Here is a 22,896-nt window from a genome sequence, read left to right as displayed (position 1 = left end):
TTTACTCATAAACAGAATTTTAAAAGCTTTGGACTTTCAGCTGTACTTCCTGTTTACATATTTTAGAATTTTTGGGGGTGGGCATTTTCAGCAAAAGAGTGACTTTTAATATGAGCTTCAATATGAGATATGGTTCAAGTTTTCATCAAACTGAAGTAGCACTGTAGCACGGTTGTCCCATTGTTCATCTATTTGCTTGAGCGGGCACCAGTAACGTCTCCATTGTGAGACTTGTTACTGTTTTCGGCATACCGAATATGCCATGGGGAGCTTGCCAGGCTCTGCCGTGTGGGTGGGATACTCTTGGTAGCTTGCCAGGCTCTCTGAGAGAGATGGAATAATCGAACCTATCTGTGTGCAAGGCAAATGCCCTACCCTAGGTGCTATTGCTCCAGTCCTCAAACTGAAGTACTTATTTTACTTACATTTAAATATCTTAATATGAAGAATTATACATTTAATTTATTTATGCTCATCTGTTTTTGTTTGTTGCTTTTGCGCCATGCCTGGCATTGCTCAAGGCTTACTCATTTAAAAAAAAAAATTTTTAATTAAAAAAAATTTTTTTAACGAATCACCGTGAGGTACAGTTACAGACTTATAAACTTTCATACTCACGTTTTAGTCGTAAAGTGATTGTGTATCCATCCCTCCACCAGTGCCCATTCTTCACCACCAATGTTCCCAGTGAAGTAACATTGGTTTATAAGACTGTATGTATAAAGGATGTGATTTCACATCTTTTCTCATATATGTGGCTCACTCGCATCCACCACCATGAAGCTGGTTCCATTTTTCGGGTTGAGTACTGGAGATGGAGCTCAGAGCCCCATACTATGAAGAGCATGTGTTCTAATTTTGAGCTACATTGCCAATCCTTGAAATGATCAATTTTTTAAAAAGTCTTTTTATTTGTGAACCGTGGGGGTACCGTTATAGACTTACAAACCTTTGTGCTTGCGTTTCAGTCATACAATGATCGAGTACTCATGCCTCCACCAGTGCCCATTTTCCACCACCAGTGGTCCCTGCATCCGTCCCCCCCACCCCACCTCTTTGGCAGGGTATTCCCTTTTGTTCTCTCTCTCTCCTTTTGGGTGTTGTGGTTTGCAGTAGAGGTATTAAGAGGCTGTCATGTTCGATCAATAGTCTATTTTCAGCCCACCTTTCCCATCTGGAACGGGCCCTCCTAGCACCCTTTACTTGATGGTCCCCTCTCTATCTGAACTGCCTTTTCCCCCAGTATGCAAGTCTGGCTTCTAAGCTGTGGAGTAATCCTTCTGGTACTTATCTCTGCTGGTCTTGGGTGCTAGTCTCCCATTCTGTTACTTTACGTTCCACGATTGAGTTCAGTCTTTCTATGTCTGTCCCTCTCTTTCTGACTCATTTCACTTTATATGATACTTTCCATGTTGCTCCACCTATATGCAAATTTCATGACTTCATCTTTTCTAACAGCTGCATAGTATTCCATTGTGTAGATGTACCAAAGTTTCTTTAACTAGTCATCTGTTCTCAGGCACTTGGGTTTTTTCCAGATTCTGTCTATTGTAAACAGTGCTGCAATGAACATACAAGTGCAGATGTCATTTCTACTATACTTTTTTGCATCTCTGGGATATATTCCCAGAAGTGGTATTGCTGGGTCAAATGGGAGTTCGATTTCTAATTTTTTGAGAAGCATCCATACTATTTCCAAAAGGGCTGAGCCATTTGGCATTCCCAGCAGTTTGCATGGTTGACTTCTATCTTCAGTGCATCATGGTCTGCAAAAGTAGTTGATACGATTTCTGTCTTCTTGATTCTATTGAGGTATGTTTTGTGACTCAGCACATGGTCTATTTTGGAAAATGTCCCATGTGCACTGGAAAAAAAAAGTGTGTTCTTTCTTTTTGGGATGCAACGCCCTGTATAGACCCATTAGCTCTCTCTCTTCTGTCTCTTCCTTCAAAGCCAGTGTTTCCTTGCTGAGTTTTAATCTTGTAGATCTATCTAGAGGTAAATGATCGTTTTTAAAAAGATCCAATTTCAGATTGAATTTCTTTCTGGCTATTAGTATCGTAAGCCAATTAAGTTTTATTCGAGCCTTACATATAAAATATTCTTCCAGTTTTATGATCTCTTTGACATTTTGAATTGCAAAGTTTGTGGTCTGTTACCTAAAAAGCATATTATAAAATGACTGTTTGGCATTTTAGTATTTCATAGGTAGTAAATTTTTAGCTTTGAAGCTGTTTATCTTTAAGTTTAATATACTTTATATTTGTTTACTAGCTGTGCAAGAGGATTTTAATGATTTTTGTTTCACAGTCATTTTAGTTATAGCTAATTTCTAACCTCTAAATATCACATTTAATTTTATCTGTTCTAGATAAGATTTTTTTAAATTTTTTTTATTAGTTTATTTTTAATTAGAGAGTCATCGTGAGGGTACAGTTACAGATCCATACATCTTTGTGCTCATGTTTCCCCCATACAAAGTTCGATAACCCATCCCTTCACCAGTGCCCATTCTCCACCACCAGTAAACCCAACATCCCTCCCACCCTCCCCAGTCCCGTCACCCCCACCCCACCCTGCAACTATGGCAGGGAATTCCCTTTTGTTCTCTCTCTCTGATTAGGTGTTGTGGTTTGCAATAAAGGTGTTGAGTGGCCATTGTGTTCAGTCTCTAGTCTGTATTCGGCCCGCATCACCCTTCCCCCACATGACCTCCAACCACATTTTACTTGGTAGTCCCTTCCCTGAGTTACCCAGAATGAGAGACCAGCCTCCAAGCCATGGAAACAATCTCCTGGTACTTATTTCTACTATTCTTGGGCGTTAGTCTTATAGTCCTAGATAAGATTTTTTAATCAATAATCTTATTACTGTGATGAAAATAATTATATAATGAGTTGTGACATCAAGGTGATAATATTTAAATTCTGTTTGTTTATTTGTTTATTTATTTATTTAATTTGCTTTTTGGGTCACACCCGGCAATGCTCAGGGGCTACTCCTGGCTCTGTACTCAGGAGTTACTCCTGGCGGTGCTCGGGGGACCATATGGGATGTTGGGAATTGAACCCAGATCGGCCGTGTGCAAGGCAAATGCCTTACCTGATGTGCTATTGCTCCAGCCCCTTAAATTCTATTTAAATTATTTCTTTGTTGCATTTTTAAAGAGTCTTTTCTGGTTTATCTAACAACTATACTGCAGTTAGGGAAGCATAGTTATTTCTATATTGAGACCAGTGTATTTACTCTCAACCAATAATAATATAATTAAAAAAATTTTTTTTTCCCCATCACTATCTCTAAGGTGGTCAGTTTGATTTTATATCTCTAGCATTAATCAGTTTGCATGTAAATTGAGTCAGTTTGATTTTAATATTACGTTCTTGTGAAATATTAATATTTTTATTAAATCTTTACTACTGCCAGGTATATTGAGTGTTATGGATAAATTGCAAAATGAAAATAGGAGTTAGTTTAATGTCTTGTCTTGAAGTATATGATGAATTAGAGTGGTTTTCCTTTATAGCAGAGATGATGTTTCCATGGTGAGAGCTTCTGTTGCCATGACATTTGCTTGCATATTTTGATGGGTCTTCAATTGAAGGAGGGCTCTGTTTCCTGGCAGACTGGAGAGGTGTCATTCTATCTTTTCTCCAAATGCGTTATTATTTTTTTTATTTTATTGAAAAATACAGTAATTTTCAAAGATTGTAACAGTAGAGTGCCAAGTAGGAAAATACACCGTGTTTAACTTAAATTTTTTAAAATCTTTGTTAAACTTCTGTAGCATAACAGCTTACTGTGTGCATGGAAAAAGCAGAGAACATCATTTTTCTAGTTTTAATAAAAATACTTGCATTACCCATTCTATTTTGTTGACAAAATAGTTTGAAATGAAATAATTTGTAATTCACTTCATTTGGATACAGAAGTATAATGAAGCTATACAACTAAAATAATCTGCTCATGATGATATACATTGGTATCAGAATGAGGAAAGGATATTAAGGTCTTCACATAAAACAGAGTATCTGAATTACAGGGTGGTAAATGTGTAAAGTAGAAAGTCAATTCTCATGAAAATGATACATAATAAATACTTAATTAGAAGTAATTTATTTTCCCTTGCTAGCAGTGTTTCTTGTTGAAGCATTAATGACAGATTTAAGGGATGCTGCAAGTAGTTTTTGTCTTTTTTGGTGCTGAGGATTGAAAGCAGGGTTCAGCCTGATCTCATCTCACCAGAGGGATATTCTCCACCTGAATTTTCACCTAAAAACCCCACAAAATTTAGGTATTTTAAACTATGTGTATTAAAATCCATAGGTGATAGTCTCCTTTTCACACTCCAGTTAATGTATTCTTAATTAGTTTTTAACTTATTTCCCCCTAGATTTCCTTCATATTGTTTTGACTTCAGCAGGCCCAGAGGGTCACTCCCAGTGAGACTTCATCTGGCTGGTGCTCCTTGCGGTGCTCGCTCAGCCCTGGAGGCACACCTCAGGGTGCTCCGGATATGGGCTCTGCACCTCCTGACAGGACTTGTGCTCTACCCTTTGAGCTATCTCCCAGACAAGCAGTTTTTTTTTTTTTTTTGGTGGAGAAAGCATGTTTGTTTTGGCCCTCCCAGGCAGTGCTTAGGAGACCTGGAAGCCTGTGCCAGGAATTTATGGACATCTGGGCAGGGGTTCGATGCGCGGTCCGGGGATGCGATACTGCCAGGGCTGTGCAGCGTAGGGCATTTCCGGCTCCTGTTCCAGAAGTGCTTGTGGCCTTTAGGGTTGCACGTAGAGATGTCTGGGACCATGTGGTGTTCAGGATTGAACTGAAGTCTATTTCATCCAAGGCAGGGTCCTATTGCAACCCCCACTAAATTTTGTTGACAAAATAGTTTAAGATATTTTTCTGTTCCCAGGATTTTAAAATTTTTCATATTTGTTAGAACTCTGATTTACTCTGACCAACAGGTTTTTTTTTTTGGGGGGGGGCAGTGGTAATGGGGAAGGGTTATATTGTATTAGCAGAAAGAAAGTACTTAATATTGATATCTCACAGCCCTTATGCTTATGACAGTTGCAAAATGTAGAACAAAATGTCTAAAAGTACATTTTTTGCCAGTTTATGTAAGAAAATTAGCTTTTTTTTGTGATCACTTTTCTATTGATTGACCAATTCATTTTGTAAAAGTTACAAAATGAAAAATATGCTTTAGTGAGTACATATTTACATAAGCTGTTTTTTCTCCCTCAAATTATTCCTATATTACTTTCGATATTTCATCCTTTGACTATGAAGTGTTTCTTCTTGGTCTGATAGGTGACTAGGGCATTTAATCTCATATTTGGATTTTAATTTGCCGTGTTGATTTTTCTTTCTCTACCAGATAATGACTATCTCATTCACAGTAATATTTATAGCATCTGTAATATCTTAGGTGCCAGCAGTCGACCCCCATTTCAGCCACATACCAGACAAGAACCCTACCCACTGTGCTATCTCTCCAGCCCCTCGTAATAAAACTTAAATCTGATAATTATTTCTGTGCTGGTTTTTAATGAAGCACAATGATCTCTGTAATAATTGTTAATATTTCCTCCACTATTTGTGTCTACTAAGTTCTGTTACATGACATCTGTACCTATGTATGTGCTTTCTTGCTGTTTCTTGCTTTCGTCCTTCTATTAGAGAATGTGTGTGCTTATATCAAATTTTCATAACATTGCTAAGGGCAGAGAAAATTATTTTTTGTAGGCCAAAACCAGTAACAACAAGTCTCACAATGGAGACGTTACTGGTGCCCGCTCGAGCAAATCAATGAATGGGATGGGACAGTGCTACAGTACTGCAGGCACTATGTACTACAAATTAGTTAAAAGGTTAAAGTAGTGATAAGGTAGCTCCTTTGATGGCAGAAACCCTGCCCTTCTTCATATTTGTAATTTATAAAACTCAGCAGTATATGTGACCTATGATTGGCACCCATTTTTCTTTTTAAATTAGAAAAAGCTGATATAATCACAACTCAGGACTGACTTTCACTTAAAATTCAAGAATACTGTCATCTGACATAAAATTCCATTAACCTTTGAATGAAAATTTAACAAAAATTATGAATAAAGAAAATTTCATAATTTTTAAAAAGCACAGAAATAATCTTTATTTAAAGGTGACTGCTATTAATATTAGTCTAGACTGCCTTTGCCCTGTAATTATTTTTTTTCCAAATTTTATTTTATTAAAGTGCTGTGAGTTACATCGTTATTCATTGTTGGGTTTTTGATACTGTTCCATCAACGATCCCATCACTAGTGTCAACTTCCCTTCACTATTGTCTCAGGTTTCCTCTCCTCCCCACCCCTCCCCACCACCCCACCCTCCCAGCCTCAGCCTGCCTTCTTGACAGGCATCTTTTAAGTTGGGTTATTAAAGTTTGGGTCTCGTGACTTTCTTTGTTGTCGACTGGTTTTGATAGTTAGCTCTGTCATTCTTTGACACCACTGATGTTAAAGAAAATTCTGTAATTTTTACAAAAGAAGCTTGACATCGCAGCACATTATATTATGTTGTATAGGGTGATTTGTGCATAGGCCAGGAGTATGGGAGCCATTTGGGTGGACCCAGAGAGTAGGGTCACTGTGCGCTGGGCGTTTGGCTCCATAGGACTGGAGACTCGGTTCACAGTCTTTCTCAAGGGCCTGGGCGGTGGAGATGCCGGAGAGGCTTAGGTGCTGAAGACATTTATCAGGTTGTCTGAGTTCTTTCTGCTCACTACCAGGCACTTAGCATTTGTCTTCCCCTCCCACGCACCACTCCACACAAAACTAGATGGAGAGTAATTAGAAAACTTAGCCTTTCTGTTAGAATAGTTTTGTAATCTCTTCTCATGAGATCATCAAACCCAGCCTTTTCAGCCACTTATCATTTGCTTCCAGATAAAACATGCCTTTTATTTTGTATTCCCTGAGATTTGGGGCTTTTGTTGTTAACTTATAACCATTCCCGCTATCAGTGTTTAGCTATGTAAAAAGGAAGGGGCTAGAGAGAGAGCTTTATGTGTTGGAGGCCTGGATTTGATCCATGGCACTTTTTTTCCCCTTTAAAAGGAGTTTAGGGTCAGGATATAGTATTGTGGCTAAGGCACATGCCTGGCATGCATTTGACCTGGGTTTGAATCTTGCCAATAGACGGTCCCCAGATCACCATTAAGTGCAGACCTGGAGACCCCTGGTGCTGCTCTGGTGGCCCGAGTACCCTTAGCACTACAGGCCCGGCAGCGTTGCATTCTCAACTCTTGTGCTCAACTGATAACGGGGCTGGCTGAGAATCACTGATGCCCTAGTAATAATAGTGATAATAATAGTAGTAATTTTAAATAGGGAGTTACTGTATGCCTTTGGGGCCTCTAATTTCACTTTTATGTGTGTGTGTGTGTGTGTGTGTGTGTGTGTGTATTCAGCCAATAGGCTGGATTTTTTTTGGGGGGGGTCACACCCAGCGTTGCTCAGGGGTTATTCCTGGCTCTGCACTCAGGAATTACTACTCCTGGCGGTATTTGGGGGACCATATGAGACGCTGGGGATTAAACCCTGGTCGGCTGTATGCAAGGCAAATGCCCTACCTGCTGTCCTACTGCTCCGGCCCCAATAGACTGGATGTTGATCTCTTCTTACTACAATAACATGTTTTTGACAGTTCAGAAATAGAATGGCAGGAGATTGCCTTGATATTTTATATTGGAGATGAATCTTTTTATTGATGAATCTTTTTATTGGAGATGAATCTTTTTATTTTCATATCAATAAGAGCAGCATAGAATACCAAGCAATTTATAGTCCTGTCCCTTCAACTCTTATTAGGCCTTGGTCCCTTTGCATTGCATAGTTTTTGTAACTACGTTTTTGTAACTAAGTTGCTCTTTGAAATTCAGTTCTTAACATTTCTCTTCTGGTTCGGGGGGACTGCATTTCTGTCCGCCCCTCTGATTTTGATGTTCCTCTGTTGTACTTTCTTGGCAACTCGTTTTAACTTCCTTAGCAATTCATTTTAACACCTCTGATCTCTCTTCTGGGTTAGGTGAAGAGTCTCATTATGGTTGGGTTGACTGTCTTTCTCTGCTTTTTATTTTCAGCTCTTTCAGTTATTTATATACCTGCTAATGGCTGTAAGGTTGGCCATGTAACTTTTCTTCCATACAGAGTTGTTTTGTTTGCATACTATTTGCCAGTTTCTCAGTGAAACATAGGCAAAATATCACATCAATTTATTAAGGCCACAGTTGTTTTCTTCTATCTAGTAGCATATCAGTTAAGATACCTTCTTGAAAAGTAAATGTTAGAGGGGCCAGAACAATAGAACAGCTTGTAGGGCACTTGCCTTGCATACGGTCAACCCGGGTTCAATCCCTGGTACCACCTGTGTTCCTCTGAACCCCACAAGGTGAGATCCCTGAGGAAGATCCAGGAATAGGTGCTAAGCATTGCTCTGTATGGCCCCCAAACAGATCATAAAAACAAATGTTAGAACAGTGACAAAAATGAAGTAAATTCTCTTTTGAGTCTGAAATTTCTCTTGGTTTCGGGGTGATTCTTATACATAAATTTTACTTTTGATTTCAGGATAGGGCCTGAGATATTGCACAATTATGATAGTGTTACTGTTTACATTTTACTAGTGGAAATCATCGTACAGCATAGAGTTGAAAAACGTTTTAAATATCTTTGGTCTAGATATTCAAGCGTAATGCTACCTCTGGATCTTTACAATTGTTATTCAAGTGAATGACCTTACCCTTCGAATTTGGTTAAAATCATAAAGTTTATAGTTAAAAAAGGGTGAGAGTGACTAAGCATTTTGTTTTCTTATCATTATTACTAGTTTCATTTATGTCAGAGATTTCCAAACGTGCTGCCATTGGCTTTTTAGGCTGGGTGGTGGTGTGGACTGCCTTGTAGAACGTTTAGTTACATCTCTGGACTCTACCCACTAGATGGCAGTAGCATTCCCTCCCCACCCAGTGTAACAACCAAAAAGGCAGGTATTGTTAAATAGAATGGGGGTGGGGTGGGAGTCACAAATCACTCCTTGTTGAGAACCACTGATATATACAACAAATATACCATGTATGCCCTCATTTAATTTTCTATGCTTTAGTTTTAGGGATTTTTAATTTGGCACACTTGGCAGTTCTCCGCCTGAAAGTCAGGTTCTGTTCTCATTTAATGAACACTTTCTCGAGCATATTCCTATGTTGTCTGACATTTGTGTTCATCATATTTTTTTCTTTACAGTGATATTGGATATCTTAGATTCTACTGGTATTTATTTTCAGGCATAATATATTCCCACTTTTTTATTTGACAGCACATTTGATAAAATCAGATATATTTCTATAGAACTAAGTAATATGTGTATCAGTTAAATATAGCTTTGATAATCATTTTAATTTAGCTACATGATGGTGAATTTAATGAAATTAAAATGTATTACTCCTTAATTATACATTGGAATATGTAGCTTGGAAGGATGTTTTGTATTTTTGTTTATAATTCAAGATTCTGTATTTTAAGTTTGATAATTCATAAATATTTAAAAATGTTTAATTCCTCATATAATATTTTTGTACTTGATATTTTACAGATCATGAGCAAAGAATATTTTTCAGAGCAATAGATATCCACGATCTTTTTATGAACATGAATTCAAATCACTTTATAATCTAAGAAGTAAATATAACAGGCTAACTTTTTGTAGTAGTAAGTTATTTTTTGGGGGAGGGGCAGTTATTATCCACTCTAGAAGTGCTCAGTTGGTCTGGGTACCACCCCCATGATGTTGGCCAACCAAGTGGCCCGTTATGAGGGTGTGAAGAGTTGTAAAGCTGCGTGGATCCTAGAGTGCTGGGGAGTATCAGGGCATCCTGGAGGTGCTCAGAGCTGTCCAGGGCCACACCTGATGGCGCACAGGGCTCTCCAGGGCTGCATCTAGTGGGACTTGGGAGACCATGTGTCACCAGGCTTCAGACTTGACCCCTCGTGCAAGCAGAATGTGTGCCTTGATTGCTGAGCTATCTCCTGGCCTGTGTACTAAGTTTTAAAATGGCATTCTTATTAATATTTATCAAGTATTTATGGAACATTTTATTGTGTGTCTTAGAGACGCCTCACAGATAGATTTTGCTGGAATAGAATTTGCATTTTAATTGATAATTTAACTAAATTGAAATATGGATCTATGTCATTGTTGGTTTTATGGCAGTAGTTGAACACTGCTATTAAAAATAGTTTTCTAAAAATTTATTCCCTTTTACTAATTTTGATAGAAATACTCCGAAAGTCCCAGTAGTATCGAGTCTAGTATTTCAAATTATTCTCAATGATTTGGTGATATTGAGATGAGCAATGACTTGAATTATTATATAAAAACAGCACCTACTATCGTTTTAGTAGGCTAGATTGAGCCTTGATTTTCAGAAAAAGAGAGTGAGGGACAGCTAATACTCATTTACAAGTGATGTTATGCATTAAATCTTTTTTTGTTTTTGTAAGCTTTTTTAAATTGAATAACTTAGATTGACTTTGGTTTCTGAGTGGTTTCATGTTTCTGTAAGTAAATAAGGGAGCAGAGTAAAGGATAAAGGATAATTTGTAAGTAGGATGTTCCCTTGGCAGAGGTTGGGGTGAGGGCACGCCTTCCTCCCTTCATCTTTTTCTTCCTCCTTGCTGCTGTAGTGAGCCACTGCTACTGAAAGGCCAGTGGTGTTTCTGTGATGTATATTTCGTTACAAAAAGAGTAAATTTCATCAGATTATCTTCGATTTTGGACTGACAACTGGAAATATCTTTTTTATAGTTTCAGCACTCATGAAAATGAATATTTAAAGCAAGTCTTAAGAGATTAAAATATTTGATCATACTGCAGGATATGTTACCTAAATGAATCACTCAGGGCAAATAAATAGATGAAAGCTTCCATTTAAATATTTCATGTTTGATTTTTATATTCATTCATGTTTAAACATAACACTAGAGGGGACAGTTTATGTTTTAAAATTTTCGCCTCCTGATAAAATGTCTTTCCTGTCAACTCCAGTCGTTAGCAAAGCTTAAGTTGTAGTTTAGTGTGTAGTAGATTGAATGCTCCTTGAATCAAGTAATCCTGTAACTAGGGGTTTTTGTTGTTTTTCTCACACTTTTAAAAGTTTGTTTGATACTGATTTGATTTGTGTATTAAAAATATTAGTAACGGGGTTGGAGTGATAGTCCAGTTGCCTTGCATGCCACCAACCTGCGTTTGAACCCGGCATGCCATCTGATTCCCCGAAACCCACCAGGAGTGATTCCTGAGTGCAGAACCCAGAGTAAGCTCTGAACACAGCTTGGTGTGACTCTTCTCCCCAATATCAGTAATCATAGCACATAGAATTTTTCCTTTCCTGCGTATTTTTCTCATAGTCATCTTTCCCCCATTAATGCCTTTACTGAATCTATATACTTGTCTTTCTTTTAGTAGCACTGCACTGTAGCACTGTTGTCCTATTGTTCATCGATTTGCTTGAGTGGGCACCAGTAACGTCTCCATTTTGAGACTTGTTACTGTTTTTGGCATATCGAATACACCACAGGTAGTTTGCCAGGCTCTGCTGTGTGGGCAGGATATTCTCGGTAGCTTGCCGGGCTCTCTGAGAGGGATGGAGGAATCGAACCCAGGTTGACTATGTGTAAGGCCAACGTCCTACCCTCTGCTGTTGCTCCAATCCTTTCTTTTAATCGTGTCTGTATTTTTCTATCTCATTGTTTTGCTTATATGTAACTCATACTGCAAATCTGCATGTGTGAACATTGTAAGCCTCTTTCTTGGAGGCTTATAATATCTGTGCTACTAAGTTACAGAAATTGTATATATTTTCTCTAATAATGTCTTGTGATGAGGAAAAGTTTCTAAATTTGAAGTCCAGTCCATTTTTTCCTTCATAGCTTGTGCTGCTGGTAAGAATTCATTGAGTTCAATATTTTGAATTTGAAATTCAAAATTTTAAATTCTAAAAATTTACCCTTGTGGCGGCCAGTAGATAGTACAGGGATTCCAGTGCTTGCCTTGTATCCTCCTGACCCCAGCTTGATTCCCTGGAAGCACTTATGGTTCTTCAAGAACAGACAAGGGTCATTCTTGAGCAAAGAGCCAGGAGTAGTAACTGAAGATACATTAAATATTTAGTTTGTGTATATGGCTGGCAGTAGCAATCCAGTGTTACCATTTTACATGTGCAAATCTAGTTAGTCCCTGTATCATTTAAGAGATTATTCTTTCATCATTGAATAGACTTGGGACAAAAAGAATCAATTGGTTATTGACTTTTTCTTCTGTGCTCTCTGTTTTAACCCATGGTCTTGATATCTGTCCTTAGATCAGACCACTTTTTTTTTTTTTTTCCAGGAGGGAGCAGGGGGTGGCAGCCGCACCCAATTGTACTCAGAGGTTATTTCTCGCTCTGTGCTCAGTGATCATTTCTGGCAGTGTTTGGGGAACTTATTGTATGCTGGGGATTGAAGCAGTGTCGACTGCCTGCTGGGCAAGCACCTTCTCCACTGTACTAATACTCTAGCCCCATACCACTGTTTTGGATTATGTTGTTTTGTAGTAAATTTTGAAATTGGAATGATGGCTGGAGGAGCAAGTCAGGATGGGAGATGTGTGCTGAAATAGATAATGGACCAAAAATGATGACCTCTCAGTGTCTGTGTTGCAGACACCAAGAAAAGTAGAGAGAGAGAGAGTATGGGGAATATTGTCTGCCATGAAGGCAGGGGGAGGGTGTGAAAGGGGGGTATACTGAGATTTGGTGGTGGGGAATGTGCACTGGTGGAGGGAAGGGTGTTTGATCATTGTGTGATTGTAACCTAAACATGAAAGCTTGTAACTATCTCAGTGATTCAATAAAATTAAAAAAAATAAGAAATTGGAATGTGCAATCTTCCACCTTTATTGTTCTTTTTCAGATCATTTTTGCTCTTTGGGGCCTCTTGCAGGACTATATGAATATGAATAGTGACTTTTCTGTTTCTATAAAAGTGACAGATGCAATTTTGATAGGAATTGCATTGAATCTTTAGGTTGTTGGAAGTATTAAAGACAGTAATAAAACATCCTATCTATGAACATGGGATATCTTTCTATATTTCTGTCACCCTAAACTTTTTTCATTTTTGCAGTTTTCATTATACCAATCATTCAATTTCTTGGCCAAATGTATTCCAGATATTTTGTTCTTTTAGACTCTTGTAAATAGAATTGCTTTTTCATGTGTCCTTTTTGGATTATTTATTACTGGCATATAGGAACATAACTTATTTTTGGTGTCAGTAGTATTAGTAAATTTAACAAAAGTTCTACAAAACTCATGTATGAAAATTCCAGAGCACTGCTGAGAGAAATGATAAAACCTAGATAGACTTGCAGTGATCATGAATTGGAAGAGTTAATATTGTCAGAATCGCCTTTCTTCCCTGATGCCTAATTAAAATCTCAGTAACTTAGGTCATTTTCAAACAGGACTTTGGGGACTAAAGTCAGGATCTATTAACACTGTGACCAAAGGTCAGTGTTTCCCCAGATGCATTGGTCACTTAGCGCTTTTTTCCCTTGAGGAACTACAGTTCTTTCAAATCCACAAATGGTGATGCAAGAAAATTTTAATCAGTGTCCCTCTATTTTTCAGGATCAGTTTGCAGGTGAAGACTCAAAACTTTGTAAGAAGCAAAGTGATGTATAGAAAGGGCAAGGAGCCATAATGTGAAATGACTTAACTAAAAAATTATTAACAAGTACTTTTGCTTGTTACCCATTATATAAAATCGCCGAACAATGGGATGACAATGATACAGCGATACATTTAAAAAAACAAAATCCTGGGGCTGAAGCCATTGGACAGTGGGTAGGGCGTTTGCCTTGCTTGTGGCTGATCCCGGATCGATTCCCAGCATCCCGTATCGTCCCCCGAGCATTGCAAGGAGTAACCCCTGTGCATTGCCGGGTGTGACCCAAAAATAAAAATAAAAATCCAAGTGTCTCTTTTTCATGGAAATTGGTAGACTGATTTATTTTAATGGAGATCCAAATGCTACACTAGCATAGAGTATTTGGGAAAAGAGCAAAGTTTGCGGATCTAGATTACCTCTCCTGTTTTGCAAATTTATTAAGCTCCAGTAATAAAGAAAGTCTGTTGTTAGCAAGAAGAAAGCCATATTATAACTGTGCAACTGATCAGTAAAAATAAAATTTTTTAAGTAATCAATGAGAAAGCTACTGTATGGAAATGTGACACACTTATGCAGTGGAATGTCAGCCTTAAAGAAGAAAGAAATCTAACCTTCAAGACTTTGTGCTAAGTGCAAAATGTCTTAGGCACAGAAAAACAAATACTGCATGATCTCACATACATAAGGAATCTTTAAGAAACAAGAAAGGTTGAATTTATTCCAACAGAAAGTATAATGTTGGTTATAGGGTACTCTTAGTTGTCAGGAAAAAAATTTTTTTTGGGGGGGCGGGGTCACACCCATTGATGCTCAGGGCTTACTCCTGGTTCTGTGCCCAGGAATCACTCTGGGTGGTGCTTGGGGAGTTAGATGCCAGGGATTAAAGCCAGTTTGGCAGCATGCAAGGCAAGCACCTTACCCACTTTACTATCTCATACTATTTCTCTAGCCCATAGGAAAGAAATATTAATCAAAGGATAAAATATTTCAGTTATAAGTAAGTTCTGGAAACTTAGATAGAGCATGTTGATGAGTAATGTGTTATGTACTTGAAAATTCTAAGATAGTACATCTTAAATGGTTTACCACAATATAAGAGATTTATTTTGTTAATTGTTTCACAATCTCTACATATCAAAATCTCATAGTACCTAACTTAAAATTATTATTGAATCACCATAAGACGCAAAGCGACAAAGTTGTTCATGATTGAGGTTACGTTGCTTGAATTCCAATTCCTTCATCAGTGCCCACTTCCTTCCACCAATGTTCAAGTTAATTTTTATCAATAAAGATGGAAAATGCATAATATTACTTAAAAATTCTTTTCCTTTTGATGGGGTTGACAAGATAGTTACAGGGATTAAAGGGCTTGCCTTGAATATAGTTAATCTGATTTGGGTCCCCTGGCATCACATGGTCCCCTGAGCACTGCCAGGGGTTACTCTTGAGCATGCACCACAAGAATCTTACTTGCTGTACTATCTCTCCAGCTCTGCCTAGAATTTCTTAGAAATATAGAAAAGGCACAGTGCTAATGATAATAAAGGTCACTGTAAATGTAAGAAGAAAACCTTGGGGTCTTGTTGATTTAAGATTTTTGGTGATGGCTACGTTTGGAAAATTTCATTTATTTATTTATTTCCATTGTAAATTGCTCCTTTATAGAGTGGAACAAGAAAAATACATTTTTTTTGGCTTTGTTTTTGGGCCTCGGTGATGCTTAGGGGTTATTGCTACCTCTGCACTCAGGAATTAATCTGAGTGATGCTCAGGGGACCATATGGGATGTCAGAGATTGAACCCGGGTTGACTTTGTGCAAGGCAGGTACCCTGCTTGCTGTACTATTGCTCCAGACCCCCCCAAAAAATAATTTAAAATATTGCCATGTTTTTTTTTTTACTTTGAGAAGTAAGATTGCCAAAATAAGATTTTTTTTATGTTAAGTGTTTTGTGTTTTGAGAATTCATACAAATAAATATCTCTATGCTTTGGGGGGAAAAAGAAGGATCAATAGAAGGTTAGATATTAGGCTGGGTATGTGACTTAGTGGTTGAGTATTGCGATGCAGGCGTAGGGGAGATGACAGTAGGTATCTTCACTGATCTTTTAAGGTAAGAGTATTTGTAGAAAAAGAGTGTTGGTGTTCCTTAGTAAAATGATTTATGTTTATTCAATAGGTACTAAAATTTTTGCTTCTTAATAACCTTTACTACTTTAATTCACTTTAGAAATATAAACCAGGTCGATGTGATGACATATTGAAGTGGAAACCTCCAAGTCTGAATTCTGTGGATTTTCGCCTGAAGATAACAAGAATGGGAGGAGAAGGGTAAGTATCTACCTTGTTTCCTCACCATTTTTGTGTGAAATAATACTGTTCTACTTCACTGTTTACAGGTTAGTTTTATACATTTCTTAGTTCACATTGTACTCTACATATATACCTCTGTATCTGATTTTTCACATTACTATTAAAATAGTAATAAAAAATTACTATTTTAATCTATAATTGCTAACATTTTGCAGCATTACTTTTAACTAACTTTTCTTCTTAAAACCTAATATTTGCTCCCTGAAGCACTATTTGGACTAGCCCTCGAGCACTGTTAGTTATGGCCCAGAAACTAAATTAAGCTGAAATAAAACACATATGCAGCTTTTTTTTGTGTAATCATAGAATTTTCCATTCCTTTTCCAGCCAGGACATAGCAGCATCATGCAACTTTTAAATATAGAATTTTTTTAAATAACAAATATCTTAAAATCACAATAGAAGAATATATAGAAGTGGAGAACATGCATTCCATACTCATTTAGCAGTATTTGGTCCATGCCCCTAAAAAATGCTATTGGTATTTTTATTGAATTTGTATGGTACTTACTTGAATTTGTATAGTACTTTAGTTAGGATGTTCATTTTAGCATTGTTAACTTTTCCAATCCATAAACTGGGAATGTGTTTCCATTTCTTCGTGTCTTCTATTTCTTTTAGCAGTGATTAATAGTTTGTGTAAGTCTTTCTTCTCCTTAAATTGATTCCCAGGTATTTGAATTTTGAGGTGCAATTATGAATGGTATTTAAAAAAATAATTTTTCTGTTCAGTCTTGATGTTTACGTGTAGGAAAGCGCCTGGACATTTTAAGCTCTCTCAAAACTTAGCAATGTGAAAATAACCCCATCAAAAAATGGGGAGAGAGGCTGAGCAACCATTTCTCAAAGAATGCATACACGTGGCCATTAGATATGTGAAAAATTGTTCTTTATCCTTATCATCAGGGAAAATGACAGCATGATAACACCTTATATTAGTGAGAGTGGCATATATTAAAAAAGACTGGAATCAACCACTGCTGGCAGGGGTGTGGGGGAAGAGAATCCTTATCCACTGTAGATAGGAGTGTCATCTGGTTCAGCCGCTACAGAAAAAACAGTTTGGAGATTTCTCAGAATATGGCCCAGTGATTTCATTTCTTGGCCTCTACTCCAAGAACCCGGAAACGTATTTCAAAAAGATACTTCTGTTTTGTATTAATTTCTCTTTATAATCACCCTTATGTTTTTCAAAGATATTTTTGGCCCTAAATATGAACAGCTGTTACTGATTCATATTTTTATTGAAATCTTAAAGTGAATCTGAAATACCAATTTTATTCTATTTTTCTAAAATATTTTTTCTTCAGTATATGAAGACTATTTGGGACTTTAGAATTTGTAATATCTTTAGAGCATAATAATCCTTAGATTTTTCTCTAACAAATGGAGAATGTCTCCTGACCTAAAATTTTAAGATTTGTATATTTAATGGAATGTTAATTTTTGTGGTATTATATTAGTTTACTGAAAGAACAATTGTGTTTATAATAATAATAATTGAGTCTTTGTAAAATGAAATACTGATTTTTTAATTCAATGGCATATATTCTATATGATTATTGATTATAGAAATTAGTTCTTATAGCTTTCATATTTGTACTTGGCTTGAAGTATTTATGCATTTAGTTTGAAATGGCCAATTCAAATTCTTGTTTATATATTATAGTGGGAGGCAAAGGAAGAAAGATTTGAGCTTTCTAGTGATTGTGCAATTTTTATTAAAATCAGTTTTGCAATTCATTAATAGCTTTTTAAAAATAATTAAAAAATAAACACTAATAGAATTATATTCTTTTAACTTTCACAGTTTGTTTTGAACCAAGCCATTTAGTTTAAAGGTTAATTATGATGAGAGGATATTTAATATCCTCTAGCATTTGACAGCTTCAAAATATAAATATGGTAATTTATTGTAGAAAGAAGAAAGCTAGGGCACATCATTGTTAATACAGTCCTTTTATCTCTGGAAAATAGAACTCATATTAAGCTTTGAATCTCAGGGGAGAGTATTGGGGGAGGGTATGGAAATACGTAATTTTGTTCTTTGTGTATATCAGAAAATAGTTTAGTAAACTAGGCTTTCAGGTGAAATGTTGAATAATGGGTTAGTAGGAACAATTATAAGCCAACATTTTTCCAAAACTCACATGTAGTGGTAGTGCTGATGGTTTTTTTTTTTTAAACTATATTTTATTTTATTGTTAGTTATCTTATTGTCTTTTATTTGTGATTTTTAAAAATTATACTTAGTTTAAGAAATGCATTTCAATGTGTAATTCCAATATAAGCCTTTGATTATTTAAAATGCCATAACTTATGCTGGCATTGTCAGTGTTAGCAGTACATATTTAATGGTAATAAATTATTACCTTATATTGTTTTAATTAGAAACTATGTCAACTGGAAGTTTCCTATATCTATAGCTCAGAGAGATTTCATCTTCAGATTGACATATGACAGTGCATTGCAGGTTTCAGTATATGTTCTCAAGTTATCAAAGGAAGTCTAGGTATGTGACATTTGAAAATTTATTTTTATTTAATTATATGAAATTGACAGTCTAAGTTACATATTTGAATTAAGTATATTTGAATTAAGGATATTTTTTTCTGAGAATTATGCAATTTGATGAGTTCTTCAAATATTAAAGTTCCTCTTTTGGGTAATGTTTCATAGTAACTCTCATAGATAGAGCTAAAATATGTAGTATTTATATTTAAAAATTGCTTTCTTGAGCATTTGAATATAGTTTATTGTACAATGTATGGACCGTATTCAGAGATCTCAAGGGAATTTAGAATAAATTAACTGTAAATTGCATGAATTCATTACCAAGAAACAAAGACCTTTATTCATCTTTTTTTCAGAATTTAATTTATGAAAAAGGAAAAAAATTAACGGCCCTATTTGCTTTCCATTTATTTTTAGTGTATTTGCATAGTAAGTAGCATTATTTGAACAGATTTATCGCTATTCAGTAAAAATTTATTAAAGATCATCTGTGTTTAAACTATGTTGTTATGAAACAAAAAGATAAAAAAGTTTGAGTTCACAGAGGTAGTATAGGGGTTAAGGAGCTCGCCTTGCATGCAGCTGACCCTGATGCCAACCCTGGTCCAGATGGTACCCAAGTCTTTGCAGGGTGTGACCCTGGAGGCCCCTAGTACTGCTGAGGAGGCTAGGGAAATCCGCCATCACAGGACATGTGAAGCACTGCATCCTCAAGCCCTCACTTGAACTGCTGGCCCATTGGACCTTCTGAATGTTGTTGGGAGACCTTCTGACTCCCCCCTCCCAATAATGGCTTGAAAGGTGAGACAGAGTCAGATAAACATCACTGTGACAAATGCTATCCTGACAGTGTGAATAAAGTATTACAGATTATATAAAAACTAATATGTAAGTTAAGCTCTACTTGGGTAGAGGAGACACTCCAATATGACTGTTGTTCTTAGAGTAGGTAATGGGAGAGTAGAGGATGATGAGGGAGAGAGGGAGGGAGAGAGGAAGGGAGAGAGGGAGAGAATGAGAGAGGGAGGGAGGGAATGGGGGAGAGAGGGAGAGAGGGAGAGAGAGAGAGAGAGAGAGAGAGAGAGAGAGAGAGAGAGAGAGAGAGAAAGAGAGAGAGAGATCCAGCTATTAAAGTCGACTCATCAGAGGCAGATTTCTCCTACTATTATAAAAGCCCTAGGAAGGGCTGGAGTGATAGCACCTCAGGTAGGGTGCTTGCCTTGCAGCAGTCAACCCAGGTTCGATTGATTTCCAGCATCTCATATGGTCCTCTGAGCACCACCAGGAGTAATTCCTGAGTGCATGAGCCAGGAGTAACCCCTGTGCATTGACAGGTGTGACCCAAAAAGAAAAAAAAAAAGCCCTAGGAAAGGAGTACACCTGGTAAATAGTGATCCATGCTTCATATTTTAACTTTTCTCTTCGATAAATTTTAGTTATCTCATAAATAGCACTTAGCAAAATATAATTTTTGGTTATGTATTATCTCGAGCTTCCCCTTTGCTCCCCTCTTTTTTTGTGAAGCAAAAAGGTTTTATTGAATGGAAGATGTGAGAGGAAGAAGGAAAGGAATAAGTGTTCAAGAGAGAACAAAGGTTTGAAAGAGCAAGCAGGCAAAGAGACAAAGATGTTTTCAGGCGCGAGCACCTGCTTGGGAGAACAAGTCTGGAGCATCTTTAAACTTAGACCTTGTCATATGCAAACACACATAAGATTTCTGTTCCCCCTCTTATTTTGTGACATTAGTTTTACAGTCCTTTTCATGTATTTATTTTCTTTTGTTCTGTTTGATATGCGTGTATTCTAGATGTGGGTGCTGTGCTTCTTGGGCCAGGCAGAGCTGAGTAGAAAGCCCAAGTTTTTCTGCGTTCAAGGCATATATTCCATCACTTGAGCCATATCCCTAACACCCCCTCCCCCCCTTTTTTTTTGTATTTTCTTGATTGATATTTTTCTCATTATTCTTCCCTACTCAATTTAAAGTTATATATTGAGGGCCGGAGTGATAGTACAGCAGGTAGAGTATTTACCTTACACGTGGCCGACCTGGGTTTAATCCATAAGATCCCCTAAGCAATGCTGGACTAATTCCTGAATGCAGAGCCAGGAGTAACCCCTGAGCATCACCAGGTGTGACCCCAAAAGCAAAATAATAAATAAAATCTAAAAAAAAAAAGAAAGTTATATATTGAGCGTTTGTTTTCTTAGTGTTTACTCCAGGAATTTTCATGATGTGTATCTTAATATGTCTAATTTTACTCTATGTGCTGCCAAAGAGAGCACAGCTTAGCTTAAAATTGACATCTTTACATTCCCATCTAATGTGCTTTAATTTTTATCCTCTTTCCAACTTATGAGTTGATTTTTTTCTTTCAGTGAAACTTATATTGCATTTTTGTTTTTATTACAATAGTGAATAGTTCACTGCTTTTTCTGTTTACTTTCAAATTCCTTTGCTGTGCATCCTTCCATCTTTTCATGTTGAAATCTGCCATTAAATAACATTTCTTTCATGTTGGGCTGGTAGCAAATTTAGCTGCTTTTATATTAGTAGTTGTTTTTACCTTCTTCATTGTACATGAAATTATAGTGAAAAGTTATTTTTTCCTTCACTGTTGACAGTGACTTCTTGTCCCTTTTGACTTTATTGTTATTTTGAGAAATTATTTGTTAGTTTATCTTCCTTTGAAAATAACCTTTCTTTTCCTTTTCTTTGTTGTCAAAAATCTGATTTTCATTTTTTAGTGTGCTGCAGATCCACTATGATGAATGTAGGAATGATTTTTTTTCACAAGTAAAAATTATTTGGCTTCTGAAGAAATGTCATTTTTTAGATTAGTTTCAAGCATGTCCTGCCTTTTTGAAAATTAAAATATTTTCTTTGACCATTTTTTCTTCTCTTGTACTGTAACTCTTAGTTTATTTGTTAAAAACAATCAACTTCTGTTTGTTAAGTACAGATTTAAGAGCTTATGATATTTTTATGAAGAAATTAGATCCTTCCTTTATGGAATTTACATGTTAACGAAAAGAGATAAGCCAATGAACAGAACAAATAAGAAAATTAAAATTTTCTACAAGTGCTGAGGATCAAACCCAGAGCTTTGTACATTCAAGACAAGAAATGATACTTGATTTGTTGTAATCACTGAATAGAAAAAGAAGAAAAGAATATAGAGTATGAGACTGAGTGTCCAGATGGAATGAAAGAGGGAGAAGTTGAAGTGTGTTGTCACTGACAGAGAATTGAAGAAGACAAAGGAACTAGCCGAGCACATAGATGTGCTGAGAACACAGAGAAGAAACAGAGCAAAAGGCCCCATTTCCAGCACTGTAACCGGTGTGGAGGAGAGAGTGAAAGAGGGAGGAAGGAGCATTAGTTTAGCTTTCCACTGCTGTAAGGACTTCAGCTCTTAGTCTGAGGGAAGTCCCAGCATTGCAGGGCTTAGGATAAAAAGTGACTAATCTGGCTTACATTTTTATAAAAATTTCTCCGACTGCTATGATGAGAATCAACAGGAGGGTCAGGGAAAGCAATTTAGAGAATTTTTGCATTTTTGCAGTCAGAATTCCTCTGACTGCAGTGATGAGAATGAAGAGGAAAGGGTCAGGGAAAGCAATTTACAGATTTTACTGGAATCCAGGCAAGAGTCCTAGTGAGTAGAGCTAGAGCAGTGATGGTGAGAAATGGTCAGATTCTAAATAAGCTTTCAAAAGTGTAGCGATTTTTGTGTCAATTTGGCTTAAAGGAAGTTATGTTTCACTCCCTTGTATGATGTCAGGTTTGATTTTGCTATTTATTTTATTTTTTTTAAATTAGTGAATCACTGTGAGGTACAGTTACAACTTTTGAACTTTTGTGTTTGTATTTCAGTCATACAGTGATCATTTACCCATCCCTCCACCAGTGCCCATTCTCCTCCATCAATGATACCAGTATCCCTCTCACCACCTCCACCCCATCCCTCACCATCCCACCCCACCTCTGCGGCAGGGCATTCTCTTTTCTCTCTCCTTTTGGGTGTTGTGGTAATGCTTCTAGTTTTAACCTTGACATGCTGCTTAGTATTTGTAAGGATGAGAAGAAGCCTATAGACCGTTTTGGAGAAGTATATATATCAGATAAGTATCACCCAGGTGTAAAATTTAGTTGTATTGGCTGTGAGTTCGGTGTTAATGAATCATCCTTGCGTATTAAAGAATGTAGAATTAATAAGCGTTCTCCCCTCCCCTGGCCATTGTTATTATTGTTG

General features: G+C 36.8%; 1 protein-coding gene across 2 annotated transcripts in view; it reads left to right on the top strand.

The window, feature by feature from the left end:
* Nucleotides 1–22,896, top strand: part of RNGTT (RNA guanylyltransferase and 5'-phosphatase) — a 244,803-nt gene that overhangs the window by 122,522 nt on the left and 99,385 nt on the right. For both annotated transcript variants that reach the window (XM_004605660.2, XM_004605659.3), the window contains one exon: nucleotides 15,987–16,087. In XM_004605660.2, the coding sequence (XP_004605717.1) occupies nucleotides 15,987–16,087 (101 nt within the window). The remainder of the gene's footprint in view (nucleotides 1–15,986; nucleotides 16,088–22,896) is intronic.

The sequence above is a fragment of the Sorex araneus genome, chromosome 4 (genome assembly GCF_027595985.1).
Source record: "Sorex araneus isolate mSorAra2 chromosome 4, mSorAra2.pri, whole genome shotgun sequence".
Lineage (NCBI taxonomy): Eukaryota > Metazoa > Chordata > Mammalia > Eulipotyphla > Soricidae > Sorex > Sorex araneus.
This window is presented reverse-complemented; position numbering and strand designations above follow the sequence as displayed.